We start from the raw sequence: 17,886 nt of genomic DNA on the forward strand, positions 1-17,886 counted from the left end.
TTTTAGTTAGACCATCATTCCAAACTTTTAGGTTGTATGGTTTTTGGATACTAGCTTGAGCTATGTTTGACAGCTGGATGTTTCATAGCCATCACCCATGTCAGATCTTGCCACAGTTACCATCTTTCTGCTAGTAGTGGTTTTCCTCCCAGCTTTCTTTTCATACCTTGTTTGTTTTCTTTTACTACTGTTTTCCATTGACCAGACCTGCTAGTTTTTAACTCAACGGAAGTGGTAGCAGGCGAGGCAAGGGGCAGAATTGAGGAATGCCCTCCCATGCACATCTGTGCGTGCACACACATGCGCGTGTGCACACACACACAAGCAAGTAAACGAAGTATTACAGGAGCAGAAGAAGAAAGCTGGAGCTACCAGGCCACTGTCTCTATTTAAGCATTTCTAAACCACTCTTGCCTCTGGCTGCACATGCCTGTTGCTATAATGGTTAGCAGTCTGCAGGAGCAAGAGCTCCAGGGGAGATTATTGCTGCTTTGTGCCACTGGTGTAAGATAAGGATCTTTCTCCAAAGAACTTTTCAGTAGATAAGCATCACACAGAGAATGAGGAAAGAGGCAAATACAAACAAGTGAAGGGATTTTTCTGATTTTTTTTCTGTCATATATCTTAAATCTCTGGTAGTTGTCTTATTAAGTAGAAGGTCTTATTAAGAAGTAAGAAGGTTGTCTGTTGTGTCAGCAGCAGTGGCCCTAATGAAAAGTAGAGGGGGTTAGGCTCAAATAACATATGCAGCTATTGCTGAATGAGTGCTGGAAAAAAAAATGCTTCATCTGTTTTCTCATCTCCTCTGTATGTTCAGAGGTACATAAAGTGTACTTTCAAAACTGTAGAAACAGTGATTTTTCACAAATTTCAAAAGTTATCTCCAGGAAGCAAGTGTTGAACTCCTTGGCTAAAACACCCCAAATCTAATCATGATGATGTTCTTTACCTATGTGTGTAGTCAGAATTAAACACCACCACTCCTTGTTACTGATAAACAGTAAACTGTTCACAGACAATCTGAGAATAAGGAGTGAGTCAAAATTAAAATTAACCAACAAGTTATTTCCTGCAGAATATAAATTTAACCTCATCCTAGTCTGTTGGAGGAGAGAGAGGAGTAAAACAGTGAAGTCCATTGGATAAGTTATTCACTATGAATTGTGTGATAAGTTTGAAAATATGCTTCATGGCAATGAGTGAAGGAAGTACTCTAAGTGGAACCATAGAACAGAAATGCTCTGGGATAAAGAGCTTTAAGAAAAATGGAGAACTAAAGCTGCCTTACAGCAACTGACTCAGTTTGTCTATAGCCAATGGAAGTTTTATTGTCTAAATCCTTTTTCTTTTCATCTGGTTCCCACATGAGGATACGCTTTAGTTGTTATTCTTAATGGTTCCTTTTCTTTTTCACATCTGTAAGTACTATCAAAATATATGGCAATGTAATATGTGCTTTGCTTGGCAACAATTAAACATTTCACATATAGGCTACTGTAACGGTGCTCTCTCCATTTTGTATCTTTAGGTTTCACGTAATGGAAACTTGCTTTCCTACTGTATTCAGACAGTTAACACTGATAGAAAAGCATCTAAAATTTGGGATGTTGGGGTGAGGTCAGGGGGTTTGCTAATGGAGCAACGCAAACTGTTTTAGTGTATTGATTTGCAAAGAGCTGGCTTGCATTCAGACCTAACATGTCTCTAAGATTTCTGTTACTATCCAGAATAGTTTATCAATACTGATCGATCAGTAGCAATAGTATATTGACTTTTGCTTATTTTTCTTTATCTCTTATCCAGACATGTTTTCTTCTGTCAGTTAATGTAATTGGTCAACGAATGGATTTCTATGCTATGATTCATGCCTTCTGGTTGATTGCTGTGTTGTATCGACGTAGAAGAAAAGCTATTGCAGAGATCTGGCCGAAGTATTGCTGTTTTCTGGCATGCATCATTACATTCCAGTACTTCCTTTGTATTGGCATTCCACCTGCTCCTTGTAAAGGTAAGGAAACTTTCCTTTTATGGATAATTATTGATGCTTGCTTTTACAGAAAAGTGCTGGAATATTCAGGAGAGAAGGATGAAGTAATTGTTATAAACTACTGACTGCGTTTTTGCGTGCCTCCTTCATATAGACTATCCATGGAGAAGTGGTAATGCCAACTTCAACTCCAACATCATAAAGTGGTTATACTTTCCAGACTTCATTGTGAAACCAAATCCTGTTTTCCTTGTCTGTAAGTATTTTAGCACATAGTTGTGAAGTGTTTATGTGTGTTTTGCTTAATACATCTGTACTGTGTAAATTGAAGCCAGCCTTTTATTTACTCTTGAGGAGCAAGCTAACATATTCTGTGGGACACTGAATACTAAGTGTAGTTGTGTGTATAGTAAAAAATACCAAAGCGTTAGTAAATTTTGCATCTGTTTTTAAATTTGCTATTCCATTTTTAATGAAGCAGGATCAGAAAATATGAATTATTTTCCCTTTTCTGATTTCCTTCACAATAAAAAAAAACATAGAAGATGATGACAGGTAAAAATTTAAATGCAATAATAAATGTCAGACTGATGTCAAATGGAGTGAAAATAACACAGTCTTATAGATTAAAAATGTGGGAGACACCCAGGTAATTACATTATAACATGTCAGCACCACTCCCTACACCTGGCTGCATTTTTCATTCAACTGCTTTATCCTCCTAGATGATTTCATGTTGCTGCTGTGTGCATCCTTACAAAGGCAAACATTTGAAGATGAGAATAAAGCTGCAGTACGAATCATGGCTGGAGACAATGTGGAAATTTGTATGAATCTTGAGGCATCATCATTTAGCCAGCATAATCCAGTTCCTGACTTCATTCACTGCCGGTAAAGCAGGATTTTAAACACTTGGAAAAGTTCTATAGTGTGAAAGTAATTCTCACAGCTTCCGATTTTACTGCTGCTATTTGTATATGTTCCTATCTCATAACATACTTTTTACTGCTGTATGAGACAAAAGATAAATAGTTTCTGAGCAGCTAGCCTCTTCCTTAGAAAAGGGCAGATGGAAACAATCTAGAGAACATTTCTAACACTGGCTGATCTAAGTGCTGCCATTTAAGTGGTGCATCCCCAAAGGGATGTTCAATGAGAAATTTGCCTGAAAGTGCATATTCCTTCCACAAATGTGCTGTGGGGCAGCTTCTGTGGTGGACTTCATCACTCCCTTGGCTTCCCCCAGAACACACACGTGTGAGCAAGAAACCACTCTATTCTGAACTTGCCCATCTAGATGTTTAATCCCACAAAAGTGGTCCATCATATCCTGCTGCATTATTGTCCAAGTAAAATCAAAATAATACTCTATGAGAATGTCCTTTCTGCTATTCCATCTAGAGCTGAGAAACTTGAAAGTGTCCTGGAAGGGCAATTGGCTTGTCTCAACATTACACACAAGGTTGTTTAGGAAGTTCAGTAACATAAAGGGAGGGCAGAGCCTGAGACCGTCTGCTCCAGTTGGTCTTTGAACAATGAAGCTATTCCTATGTGATCATATTTCAGCAAGAACAGGTTGGCTTAGCCCTTATGATTCGTTCTGTGCATAATCTTCTTTGCTGCAGTGTTATGAGAGTTATCAGGAGGAGGAAAATTCATTAGCTACTGTGTTTTGCAAAGCTAAATGTTTGTATTGAAAGCTAACGCATGTTACCCACAGAGGTCTGAGTGTGAAAGAAATAACAAAGTGGCCAGCAAATTCTTTTTCAAATTTTGTTAATAAGCTTTTTTTTTTTTTTTTTTTTTTTTTTTTTTTTTTTTACCAGATAAGTGTTGTCACCAAAATCCCTTCTTAAGATCTTACATTAATCCTTCTGTTTCTGTTAGAAATAGTGGCCAAGTGTATCTTGAAATCACTTTAAAGAAGAGACCACTGAAACACATTCAGTTGACTCACTTTCCCAGAGATTTATAGTTCATTCTGGTTGCAGGGTGCAATATTCCAATCTTCACAGTGGGCAGGATGCCCTAGATCCACTAATATAAACAGAGAGAAAGCAGTCATAACCTCTCTTCAAAATACTCCATCAAGTGGGAATGTGTTCCAAGAGACATCTGCCAAATAGGGCTTAACTAAGAGAAATAAGCCAATAAGATTGGCTGAGTTTTTCTTGTTGCTGCTGCTATGGTATCCATGTTAGCAAAAAACTAATACAGCAGTTGCACCAGGCACTCTGAAATGCTTGCTCACTGGGAAAGATCATCACCGGTGATCTGGCAGAAACAAGAGATTATATTTTCCCACCTTAGTCCAGAAAAAAATCATTGTGAAAAAAACTCGTTAGTGATGAGGCTATTCTTGACAGCTATCTTCAGGAGGGAAAAAGAAGAAAGAAAATCACTGCTTTCTAAGCAGTTTCTTTCGGCATCTTTTCAAAGTTCCTTGGAATCTGGTAGGTATTTCTAGTCGTCTGCAGAAGATATACCCAAATGGCCCATCACGAAAATTTTGAAGCACAAAGGATGTCCTTTGAAGATTTTGGATGAGAATCAGAATCAGGTTTATAACAGAAAGCAAAGTCCAAGCTGAACTGGCCTGCTGCCTCTCCACAATCCTTTGGGTTAAGTTCTGTCTTTTGATTCATGTGCACGGTATGCATCAGCTTGAAGTCATTGGTGGCTTCATGTGCATTCAAACACAGTGCTTGGCAGGTGTGAGAAAACAGACTAGTGTATAGATGATTAACAATATGCCAGCATTTAGCTGGGAGTTTACAACTTGTGTTTAGGCATTAGCAATATTGTTAGTAGAGGATACAAAAAAAAAATCCCAGAAAATCAATTCCATTAGTAATGGACAACTGAACAAACAAGCTGTAATATTTTTGTACTTGTTCCAACCAAATAGAGAAATCTGTGTGGCTGTTTCAAGTGATAGTTTTATACTGTGTGAATGAGAACGGGAATGAAAAGAATAAGGCAGAGAAGGAAACAGAGCAGAGACATTTTTGTTTGAAAATTTCCTTAAATGAACAAAAAATTCATTCATTTCAGAAACATAAGAAATGCCTGTTAATGGTGTCTTTTCTTGTAGATGCTGCAGCAGGTAATCTGTAGCTCCTTCCTTTGTGTGAAGTAGCAGCTTCCTGAAATTGTAATGAGAACATACTTGCAGAGCGTGTGGCTAGGTATAAACACACCTGCCTTTAATGTGAACTGCTTAGCAGATCTTGTCTTCTTAATGGGATCTGTCTTCAAGCCCTGAAGTGTCCCCTTCACTGCTTTCATCACAGCACAGATTTTCCCAGGCTCTAAATCGTGTTGAGATACTGTGCTGCCCACGTGAAGTCTTAAATGCCTAATTTGCTTCAAAGAAACACCAGACAGTGGCTGGAGAGTCTCTTAAGGTAACTTCCAATCTTTTATTGGAGATTATAAATCTTTAAAGAGAAGGACTCTCAAGTTCTGGAGAATCTACGGAAGGTGTATCTCTGAAGAAAATATATGTATCTGGCATCCATTCGAGACAATTTGGAACTGAAAGGCCTTTGGCTATAAATATTTCTTGCACATTGCACCAAAAGTTGTGAAATAGTCTAAATATTTCTTCACCTGGAAAGCAACCTGGTTCAACTCCTAGCCAAGCAGGTGAAATGAAAAATGGCATTTATCCAAAAGTCAGTCAGAAAGATCTAGAAAACAAATGAAGACAACTTGGTTATGCATAAATTACAAAGTGTCAATGTAATTATTGTTTGTGTGTTTTCTGAGAAGCCCAATGTGTACTCGAAGCCATATAAAACAAGTGGCAGATGTGGACTCAAGCACTCTTCTGATGCATCTTCTTCCTTAACAAGATGCTGTGTAGTCACTGTTTCAGTAGGCTAAAAAGATTTTTATTAGATATAAACAGTGGCAGAAAATGAACATGTCTCCAAATGGTTAGTTTTCCTGGAGAAATGCATGAAATCAGCAATGATAAATGCAGTCTAAGGAAGAGATTTGCTGAAATTATCTTGTCTTTCCACCCTCAGATTTCTCGGGGATATGTGCTTAACCCCAAGGGAGAGCACAACTGAAGAGTTTAGAACAAAAATAAAGCTTAAGAATAGAAGTAGGAGCTTTTATATAGGATTTAAAGTGACTTCACTGAGGATGATCCTTTCCCACAGTTCCTAATGCTGAAAAATTCTCATTTCAGTTCCCAAGCAGCTTTCATATGTTTTCCTAGACTCTGATAGGGAAATAATTTGGAATCTTACTTACATCTTAAGGGCAGCAATATTATTAACAGCGAATTACCCGACTGTTTCCTTTAATATCTGCACCCGGTTATGCAATGGTGGTGACCCACATCCAAAGCAAGTCAGATGGCTGATAAGGAAAGGAAACAGAGAGAGAGAACAACAGCTCTGCCAACGTGAAGAAGCACTGGGCGATCAGTCACTGTGACCACGCTGTAATCGCTCATTAGTGAAAACGTACTTTTCCCCTTAACTTCAAAGCTGACTGAGGACAAACACCTCTGTGACAGGGATTATCGGCACCAGCATTGGGGCCTCTCGGTGTCAGCACACAGAGAAGTCGCGCCACTAGATTGTCCACTGCCAAACACACCTCTGAGCCTGCTGGGAGCACAGCTACACCTAGAGCAATCTGATGCACCTAGTACATAGAGCAGGTCACTTGATACGAACAGCTGTCTGAGGTTACAATAGTTCTGATGGATGGGTGGAATGAACTTCAGGTTTTGTTCTTCCTGTTTTTGAATAAAGTGGTACAGTAAATTTTTCTAAAATACTATCCAGAATATCATTGAGTCCTGCTGATGACACAGTTGCCTGTCAGTGTGGATTTTTCTTCTTTTTTTGTCCGCCTTTCAGGTTACTTCTGTATAAGTTTTGCATTTGTTGGTTATCAGACTAGATACTGAGCTTTGTAAATGTTTGATGAAGTTGATGAGCATCAGAAGGGTTTGATGCTTTTGGTAAACTAGTGGCTAATCTTCCTCAGAAGTCTGGCAGTATTCCTTGCCTTCAGCTACACTCCCACAATTTCTGCTAGCTAGGTGTTATGCTTCTCGCACCCAGCAGTAAGGTGGTTCATAGACTGAATGGGCAGAAAATTTCTGTCCTCCCCACAGAATGAATAGGCTTGTGCAAATTTACTCCTTTAAACCAGTTCAAAGAGCTAGAGCCAAAGAGCCAAAGAAGGGGCAGGAGCACACATCTGAAGGGATGAAGGGGAATGGGAATGGGACTGTCCCCTTGGGAAGCAGCTGAATCTCAGATTTTGTGGTGTACTGTGAAATATGCTACAACCCAAGGGCAGCCTCTCCTCTCTGTGATTGGATGTGGATTTAAAGACCATTTAGAAGATGAGGTTTGGAAGGTTTATATAGCATTAAACTAAGGATCTGTATGGGCTACAGTGAAACCATGAAATTACAGCATATGCTATCGAAGACTAAGCATTTTTTCTCTGCCTATTAAGAAGTTTTCCAACAGAGGGTAAGCACTCTAACTCTCTATGTATACGTAGGGTCTCCTCAGCTGCCAAGGTGTCTTTATGTTTCAGTCCCCCATGGTTACATTAAAAACTCCAAGAGGAAGGAACCAAAACTCTTCGCATCCCAACTCTTCGTTTTTCCACATGGAATTTGGCTAATCTTTGAAGACTATTTTCTTTCAATACTTTATTTCAATTTTTGTGATTTGTATTATATTCTTCAGATTGCCCAATTTTACTCTATGGGTTAAATAGAAAGAAGAGAGATTCTTCATCTTACAGGAACTGTAGAAACCTAACATTGTCACTACAGAAGGCAAAATTCTGTGACTCAGCTGTGTCTGCAGCTGGACCCCAGTACGAAGTCAACATAATTGCTTATGTATAACTCTGATTTTTTGATAGCATTTTCTCATGGATTTTCCAGTCACTTGCCTCCTCTTGTGCTTGGAGAGGCAGTATGCTGAGAATTCCCCAAGACATATTTTTATTCCTGTTCTTACAGCATTTGACCCGCCTATATTATTCTAAATAATTAATGAAAATTAGGGGGATGCTTGGAAGATGATTTCATACTGTGACAGGTAGAGGAGTTTTGCATACTACAATTGCAGGAAGTATGTTTGCTGGAATATTTTCATGTACCTGAAACTGCTTGTGTAGTTCTGCCATTGTGTTTAGTGTGGCACTGTCCTTGAGCTAGCATAGTCATGCCTCAGATGGTCAATGATATTTATAGGTCAGGTGTGCCCTGAATGATTTGTTCAATACCATTTTGTAGGATATCAGCTTTGAAGTGAAGTCCTTGGGAATCATTTTCATGCATGGTCTTACTTGTAACTTTGTATTTTTGAAAATCAGAAAGATTTATGTCTCCAAGAACCAACTGCATCATTTGTTGCTTGACATAGTTGTCTTGCCATCACTTTTCCTTTTACCTTAGTCTGCTGTTCTTTGTTTTAGGGATGTCCAGCGCTGTTATATTTTAAAAATGAGAAGAACAGTTGTATTTAGTATTTTAGATGACTGCAAAGAGTGTAATTATTGGTTAACATTATAGTGAAAAAAATACCTAAATTATTGTCTTTTCATATTCTCTCCAATTTCTGGAAGTCTTAATCTAAGAGTGATATTTGCTGTTGGACCCTACCCCAACCAAATGCCATGTGTATCTGCTGGAAAATTTGAATCCAGTCAACTCCAGCTGTCTTTACAGTTCAGAGTTCTTGTCTGTTTAAGAGTTCTAAGATATTCCTGTTTGTATGATCAGTTCAGTTCTGTTTTCAGCTTTTCTCAAAGGATGCTGATGGATTTTGTTGTTACTGGAGGACAAGAAAGATACTGCAATTGTAAGAACAGTGTCAGAAAGCTGATCTCTTCCTAGACATCCCACACATCAATAATTATTATTAATGGAATATCACTGTAATAGGGCTTTTTTAAGAAAACGATGAGAGCAGTATTTCTAGTCCATATTAAGCTATTGAAGATCTGTTCAACTGATGCCTTCTCCTTCTTTATTGCCTTTTTAATGTTGTATTACTCAAAACCTGTAGCATCACTAAAATCATGACATTTTTAGATTGTACAGGCAGCAGTCCATAAATTTCTTTAATGTCTGTGGGAAATAAACATAAAAGAGCTTTCTTGTCACTTTTCATTAAAAGTCTGTGGTTGGCTTCACAAGGCAAACTGTATAATACAGGCCTATAAATGTAGGACTGCAAATATATCCTGCTGGAAAGTTCTGAGCCTGAGGACATCAAGCAGCAGGAGCCCTTTTATGTGGCTTCATACAGTGCATTTAGTTCATTTACTCCTTATATTGTTTGACTTCAGTGTAAGTATGCTCCTATAGTGTTGTCTCCCTGCCTGGTTTCCTGATAAATCTAGTTTCACAGCCTATGTGAACAGACTCTGAACACACAGTACATCTGGAATCAAAACACTAAACTGAGGGAAACTAAGAATTAGCTGATTTTGCAGTGTTTAGCTATATCTAGCGTTCTATATTGCTTTTGGCAGATATTCTTATTTGAAAACTCACCGAGTCAATATTAAGCTAGGATTCTGAAGTGTCTGAAAACACCAATTTGGTTCTTTCTGTTTCCCATTGTACGCCAGGCAGGTTCGTTCTGTCTTGCAGCTTCCTGGCGAATGTTTCAATAAATTTTAACAAATTTCCATTCTGTAGAAACCTTTTGCCCCTCAAAACTTTTACAGTTGATCTCCATTGGAGAAAGATATTTTTAGCTGCTGTCTTTGAAAACTGGGCTTTTAACCAGACTGAATTCCCTAGAAGTTGTCAATAAATACATCATTGTTTACCGTGGAGTACTGTAGCTTGCTTTTGAAGATAGATTTGCTATGGTATTAACAGGACTTCTTAAAAGATGATCTCAGACAGCTTTTAGCTTACATGTGTAGTGTTGTCAGATAATATCACCCTGTCATGAAGTTTGACAATAACATATTTTTCCCCATTTTATCACTTGAGGCTTCACTGTAAAGTGCTCTGACCGGGTTGTAGCAACTATGAATGAGCTAGAATTGGGTCTTTGAGCGAGGTAGTCCCACTGACCTTAGTGTTAATTCTAAGTAGGTGTCCAAAAGCTGAAGTGGGACCAGAACACAGAGTGTAGGTGCAAAAAGCGGCTGGTAGCACTGATGGAGGAAAGTAAGCGTTGTACTCATAAACTGGTAACTTTTTCTCCTTTTACTTCCAGGTCCTATTTAGATATGTATAAGGTGATAATATTTAGTTACCTCTTCTGGGTTGTGCTTACTATAATCTTCATAACGGGAACCACAAGGATCAGTATATTCTGTATGGGCTACTTGGTAGCCTGCTTCTATTTCCTTCTCTTTGGTGGAGACCTGTTGCTGAAGCCCATCAGGAGCATTCTGCGTTACTGGGACTGGCTGATTGCCTACAACGTCTTTGTGATTACGATGAAGAACATTCTCTCGGTGAGTCGCTGCTGCTTTTCCTCTGCACTTCTGTGGTTTCATTGCAGGAGCGCACAGCGCTTCGAGTGGTCTTTAAACATCCTTTTTCAGGACCACAACTTTCTGCTAGTGCAAAGTAGGCTCCGGTTTAGTTCAGAAACTGCAAGTGCATATCCAGAAAATGCCAATGTGTACATGCTATAGGAACGTGTGCGCTATGTATTCAGTCCAGCTCTGTGACAGCTCACAAGCTATTTTAAAATGCCCAGATTTGGAGGGGGCCTCGTTAAGTCTCTTCTTAGAAGCCTGAGAAAATCTCAGTGGAATGAGAAATGAGTAAGAACTGAAAGATTAGTTATTCATAGATAAATAGTGTGCATTTAATTAAACTTTTTAATTAAAACTACAATTTTAAAGCTTAATAGCAGGTGCAGTTTTTGTATGATATATGCTATAGTTAGGAAAATTGACTAAAGAATTACAAACTGCATCCCAGGCTCCTTCAAAGCTGTAAGTGTCAGATGAATTCACCCTTGTGATTATATATTCATAATTAACTGTTAAATACTTCTGCAAAATATTAAAGATTTTCTTACATTAATCAACTGTTTAGAGCAGATTCTTGTAGTGGCACTGATAAGTGACTGAGACAAGCCAGTAATTTAAAACTTTATGAAAGATAAATTTAGATTTATTCTTGGCAATCACTTTTTACCTTCGAATATTTTAGTGCTGGACTGAAAGAGCAGGCATTTTTCTTTTTACATTTATATAAGTCACTGTACTGAAATAAAATTGATTTATGGGTGGTTTGAATTTGTGAATGTTCTAAATGCTTACATATGTGCTTCATTTTATGCTTGGGAATTCAGTGAGGCTACGCATGTGTTAAGTTAAGCTTGTCCATGTATATTTGCAAGATTAAGTCAGTGATTTATAAAAGTTGCCTAGCTGTCACATTGCATCACATGGCAGATGTGTTACTTTCTCTGCAAAAACACACAAAAAAATTCTACATACCTGCTATCTCACTGACAATCAAAAGAACAAATTCCTGCTATTTAGAGGTGATATGTGTCACTGATAAAGAAACATATCCTTTTATTATTTATCTTTATTCTATTATTCTTTATCTGTTTTACTAATGAAATATAATGCAGCCAATGGGAATCACAATATTTGTATGTAATATAAAGCGTTGCAATACATTTTTTGTCTTTTTTCTGTTGTCCCTTGTTATATGAAACTATTGTTTTACTCTGCAGATAGGGGCGTGTGGCTACATTGAATCATTGATTAAGAATAGTTGCTGGTTAATTCAGGCATTTAGCCTGGCCTGTACAGTTAAAGGCTATCGTATTCGTAAGTAAAGCTTATTTTTCTACATAATTTTCTATAAGTAGGGAATCCCTTGAAAATCTTCTGCTGTTTGTGTGTTGTACCCTCTCCTGATTTGTTACTTTGAAAATAATACCTTTTCTGAAAATAAAGTCTTTGTGTCTGCTCCTCATAGAGAAATGGGGAGTAGGGGAAAAAAAAGGAAATGCAAGGATGCAGAATGGCCAGATAGATGGTGCCCAATGTTTCTTTTATTCTTCTATTATCCAGAACCTCCAGAGGAACAACAGAGACTTGGCCAGGGATTTCTGAGCACTCAGAGGATGGCCACAGCAGGCTTGGAAGCTCATGGAGCTCCCAGACCTATTAGGGTGGCTCCCTTGATTGTAAAGCCAGCATTGAGCCAGAGTTGGCTCCTTGGGTCCTTCTACTCCCTGCTATAGGACAGCATCGGACATCTGGTTTATAGTCTAGCTCCACAAAGCCCAGGTTTAATTTTCTGTTATCCCCAAATGTCTTTTAGAGAATAAATAAATAAATAAATAGCCAAAGCCAAAATCTTTCCTAGGAGAGCTAGGAGGAACGGGATTTCCTCTTTGCCTCTCTCCTCCTACCCCAGAGGAAGCAGTTTGTGGTTTCAAATATTTTTTTTCTTCTGCAATGGAAAGAAACATTTGAAGATTCCTGTGAACTGAGATGTGGAGAGGAGAAAGAAAAATATTAGGTGGTGGCAGTCAATTGTAAATTTTTATTTTGACAAACATAAAACACTTCCTTGTCATGTTGTTGCTGTTAATAGAAAATAGAGACAAAAAATCACTTTGAAATGAAAAGCTGAAATATGCCATTCCAAAAAGTGCAGAAATGAAGTGTTTCAGCCTAACCAAAAATCCTTTATTCCTGATCTTTGTTTTCAAATACTTCTTAGAATAGAGGGAATTTATTTGCGAAGTGATTCGCTTCTGGTGAATTGTCAGTTTTCATGGGAGATCACATTGTTAGAAGCTTTCCAACTTACTGTAAAAGAAAATGCAGTGTACTTCAAATTGAAATGCATGTCAATTTTCTTAAGAAAAATGAAATTAAAAGACCTCATTAAATGCTTTGGAGGCTAAATTTATTTAATTGATTAAACATGATAAAGGAATATTTAATACAACAGTCCTTATGGTGATGGTGTTTTTTTCCAGCAAGTGGCAATCTAGACTGTAAACTGCCTAGTGGTGAAGCAGGAATCATCTGGGACAGTATATGTTTTGCTTTCTTGTTGCTACAAAGAAGAGTCTTCATGAGTTACTACTTCCTTCATGTGGTTGCTGATATAAAAGCGTCACAGATTCTAGCATCGAGGTAACACTCAGTTATAAAAAATTAAATTAAATAGCTCAAATCTCTCATTACTATCTTGCTTGTTTGTTTATGATAGTACCAAAAGAGTCTAGGTGTCTAACATTAAATTAAACAACCCATGCTAAAATAATAATCACAAACCCAAAGCTGACATGATACACGTGAGAAAACACATTATTAGAGAATCTGATATAAAATCAAACCCTCTTGCTTACCAAACACCATCTGCTGGTCTTATTGCCTTTATTAAAAGCTGGGAAAGTTGATGTGTGTGGCAGCATGCTCTCAACATGTATGAGAGTTAATGCCAAAGTTTCAAAGTCTTGGAAAGAAAACATTCTGCTATCAGAGTGAGTTTGAGAGAATGGGCCTTACTAATTGTGACTCCAGAAATGTGACTTGAGGAGAAAAGCAGGAAAGTTATGACATGTGGCTTGTGGACACCCTGAGCGCCGGACCACTGAACTCTGCCTACGGCAGGGAGGTCTCCCTCTGTTTCCATTACTTATGCTCTTCTACAAGCATCCACTCAGAGTTACAGCTAGCACAACCATTCTTCTGATTTTTACTAAGAAGGCAGATCAGGAACAAAATTCTGTTTTTAATTTCAGGAAGATTTCTGAAGCACTTACTTTTGTCAGATTAAATATATCTTGGTATTTTTTTTCCTCCCCTGAGAAATATATGCACAAAGCACATTGGCTTCAGTTGTCTGTGTTTGGGGGCAAAACTTGGCTTGCCTCTCCTGAAAGGAAGTATTTTTTATCTTTCCTCTCCTTCTTCCCCCAAGAATTTCTTTAAAAAGGGGTTATATTTCACTTTCCATGCTGAACAAAATTCCCTGCTATAATAGAGCTAACAAAAGATCTGTGTTTCAGTCCCATATTGCCTCTCTCAGTGTTTCTGCTCCTGGGTGCATTTCGCTGCTTCTGCCCAAGACTGCTGGGTGCTGCATTTTTGTATCTCTTAAGGCTCACTATTATGGTATGTTCACAGTGAAAATAGCCCAAATGGAAATCATGGCTATCAAAGTGTTTCCTATATTGGAAAGTTTGTACCCAGGAGGAACGACTAGACTAACGTAACTGGCACTGGGCTGTTTCCTACTTCAAGCTTTGTGTCTTTGGGTAAGCTGCTGAACCTACCCAGGCTTCGGTTCTCCAGCAGCAAAAATGGAGACATACTGGCCTTTGTAAAGATAAACATATTAATGACTGGGAAGTACCAAGGCATTACATGGAATTATATAGTGATAAAACTGAATTTTTTTTGCTGGTTGCTTGATTTGCTAAAATCTAAACTTAAACCCTTACCCAAACAAGACTAAATTGTGATATGAACAATAGTGATGAGGCTCTGGGGTCAGTTTCCAAGAGTTCAGTTCACAGGAATACCCTTACCCAAACAAGACTAAATTGTGATATGAACAATAGTGATGAGGCTCTGGGGTCAGTTTCCAAGAGTTCAGTTCACAGGAATTTAGGAGCCATCAGGTTGCTGAAGAGAATATGCCATTCTTAACTACCATACTTTGGGACAGAAGTGATGGCTAGTCTTGATCATGTTCCTTTGAAAAATGTAATTCCAGTTATCCTGGATATTACATGGAAGTATCACTAATTTCACAGAAAAGGTGTTGAAAAATTAATGAAAAGTAAACTTCTGAAACCTGTAAATGTTCATTTAAATTTCTGACAAAAGAAGGGCTTCAAATCTATTCTACTTCTTTGAGAGAGACTGTTAATGAATGAATAATGAAGAAATGACCCAGATGTGATCTGGACATCCAGATCACTGAGTCAGTTACATTTTAGTGAAAAGGAGTTGGTAAATTCTGTTGGCAGACAGACTTTCTCGATGATTTGTGTCATCAGGTAGAGAGCACTGTAGTGTGCAAATGGTGAGACTGAAGCTTATCATAGCTTGGATAAAGTTCAACTTTGCTCACAACTGCCAGGGGGCTGGGATGGGGGTAGGGGGGAGGGGATGAGAATGTTACCATGCTGAAATGCCTGTAAAGCTAAAATCTTGGATGTGTGCAAGAAGTCCTGACTCAGCCTTGAGCCATCAATGTTCTGAGTTCCCGAGGTCTGGAAACTCAAATCACCAAGTAGCAACTAGAGGAACTAGAAGGCTGAATAGGGATCACAAATCTCAAAGTGAAATGATTACAATTCACAAATTATTATTCTAGATTCATTGATTATTTCTTTCAGTCTTGGAATAGTCCTATTTGATGCAGATGAAGTAGTGTACAGAAGGAGCAGTTGTATGTGACTAGCTGGCATAAAAGAAACTTAGAAACATTTAATATTTCCTTTCCTGTTTTCCTCCCTTATGTCTGCATTGTTGCTGTAGGGGTGCTGAGCTTTTCCAGGCTACGATTGTCAAGGCTGTAAAGGCAAGAATTGAAGAGGAAAAGAAATCAATGGATCAACTAAAGAGACAGTATGTGATTTATATATACGTATATATATATGTATGTATGTGTGTGTGTTTGTATGTATGTATATGAACATATATTTCAATGACTGTTGATATTTATCTAGCACCTTCTTTTATAAAAATGCTGATTTGACTTTTGAAGTATTATTTGATGATTACAAAAATTCAGCTCTGGGAATTCATAGATCTGAGATGTCCCATTATTATGTAGTTTTAGGGCCATCTTTTCACAAAGTGTGTTGTAGAATCTAAGCTTTCATTTAAAAACAAAATTACATGTCTAGGACCAAAGACTTGAGGTTAACATCAAACACCAGAATGGTACGTACTGACTCACCTACTCTGTAGTGAGCCCGAGATTGTAACAGATACAGATATTTTATATTAATAAAAACAGAAGGTGTGAACATCGCTGCTCATTCTGAAGACTCCTTCAAACTTTTGAAATCTAATGATGGCAAGTTAACAAGATCATCCTTTAATTCTTTTGCACTTTAGTATCCTACCAATGTAACACTTAATCCTTCTCTTTAAGAGATAATCTGTGGTATCTGTGCTTTGTTTTGTTTTCTGTTGGAGGTCCAGCTCATATTATGGTTTTGGTTATCCTATTTTGCCACATATGATGAAAAGGAACTGGAAAAAGTATCTTTTCTCTGTCTTTCTTTCCAATAATTACCTTCCTATTCTCTCACTTTGTCTTTCTCTATCTCTCAGAAAAGTAGGGAAAAGGACAGTCAAATACAAATCCCCCTGTGAAACTCATGAAAAGGGTATGCAGACTGTTAATAACAGAGTGCCATTTTAAGCCAACCCCACTTGATATTACAAGCGTAGGTCGCTAGAAAATGGGACCCTAAGACACAGGAATTGTGTTAAAAACAGAAATCTGAACAGCAAGGGGGCTAGTTAGGGAGGTTGTAATTAAGAGTCAGCTAAATAGCTTAAAATCACTAGGGACTAAGGAACTTGAGTAACATCGCGGCCCATCGTGGTTGACAATATTCTCATTGACTTCTCCTTTATTAGGATTTTGTTGTGTTTGTCTGTATTCCTGGTAAAACTTGCTGCGTGCCTGTTCCTTTTGCTTTTGCTTAGTTTGTGGTTTCTCCCTAGTGTTTCGATGCAAGCTATATACATTTTTTACCTTCACTGAAAAACAGTTCTTCAGTTTAACTGGCCTGGAGAGCCTTTTTCTTTGAACAGCCAGTAAGCAACCCCGCTCCCTGCTTCTTCCATAACTGCAGAAAGCTTACAAAGCCCCTCCATCAGCGTGCACAAAAAGTCATGACTGCTTCCTCACCAAAGTCAAAGCACACTCCCAACAGCTCCTCTGTGCCTGCGTATCGGAAGAAGCATCTGAAGCATCTGCTAACCTGCCTGGGGCTTTGCACAGGATGCTTTGGGCTGGTGCTACTCTTTGGGCTGTGGGGTTTCCACGTGGTGGTGGTGTTGCTGGTGCTACTCTGTGTTTGAATCATTCTTACCCTAAATGACAAGAAGTGCCTGTCCTGGGAATTATTTTTTCTGTTCATTCTACGAGGTTTGAGATCAAAGGGGTGATACTGCTTACGACAAAAACAGAGCTAGTCTATTTTCTGTTAAATTGTTTGGTTTAGCCTTGCAGTATGTCTGATTTCAAGAGTAGGAAAGTTAATGGCTGCTTGTTTTATTTCAGTCAGTATTATGTGTTAGTTTAGGCTGGTTAGGATGAAGTGAAGTGTCAGCACAGCCAAGCTGTCTGGACTGACATGGAGAAACTTCAGCAGTCTGATGAATGGAGTTGAATGAATGGAGAAAGAAAGAACAGGGAAAGAAATAATAGGGAGAGAAAACTAATCACCCATTGAACTACAATAAAAGTGACTGCCTCAGAGAAAAGGTGTTTTCCTTCCCTAAAAAATGATCAGACTAATAAAAGTATTTCAGTGCAATTTTAAAATTAGTGATTCGTTTGCCTCCAACCCAGTTGTATTCAAATAATTTATTACTGTGCCTTTCAATTTTCTTGTTACTGTTTTACAAAATATGAAATCTTAGAAGTCTTAAAAGATCAGACTGTGCCAACTGTTTGCAGGCTTGTGAGAAAGAGAATTGAAGGTTGGCTACATCTGGACACAAATTGAAGTAATTTCAGTCATCCGCAGTTCCAGATTTGTGGGTCACATGCATGCTTAAGAGGTAAAGATGTAGCACAAGAAGTGAAGGGCCAGCCACACTCTGTCATAGCTCCAGACTGCAATTCTTTATTCCTTAAAACAATAAGATAGTTTAGGAGGAGCTGGTAAGGTGACCCTCATGAGTGACCC

General features: G+C 38.2%; 1 protein-coding gene across 1 annotated transcript in view; it reads left to right on the forward strand.

The window, feature by feature from the left end:
- Positions 1–17,886, forward strand: part of PIEZO2 (piezo type mechanosensitive ion channel component 2) — a 304,603-nt gene that overhangs the window by 233,938 nt on the left and 52,779 nt on the right. Inside the window, exons 23-29 of the mRNA XM_062570118.1 lie at positions 1,804–2,008; positions 2,142–2,243; positions 2,713–2,878; positions 10,222–10,465; positions 11,710–11,806; positions 12,973–13,132; positions 15,491–15,580. Of these exons, the coding sequence (XP_062426102.1) occupies positions 1,804–2,008; positions 2,142–2,243; positions 2,713–2,878; positions 10,222–10,465; positions 11,710–11,806; positions 12,973–13,132; positions 15,491–15,580 (1,064 nt within the window). The remainder of the gene's footprint in view (positions 1–1,803; positions 2,009–2,141; positions 2,244–2,712; positions 2,879–10,221; positions 10,466–11,709; positions 11,807–12,972; positions 13,133–15,490; positions 15,581–17,886) is intronic.

The sequence above is a fragment of the Rhea pennata genome, chromosome 2 (assembly GCF_028389875.1).
Source record: "Rhea pennata isolate bPtePen1 chromosome 2, bPtePen1.pri, whole genome shotgun sequence".
Lineage (NCBI taxonomy): Eukaryota > Metazoa > Chordata > Aves > Rheiformes > Rheidae > Rhea > Rhea pennata.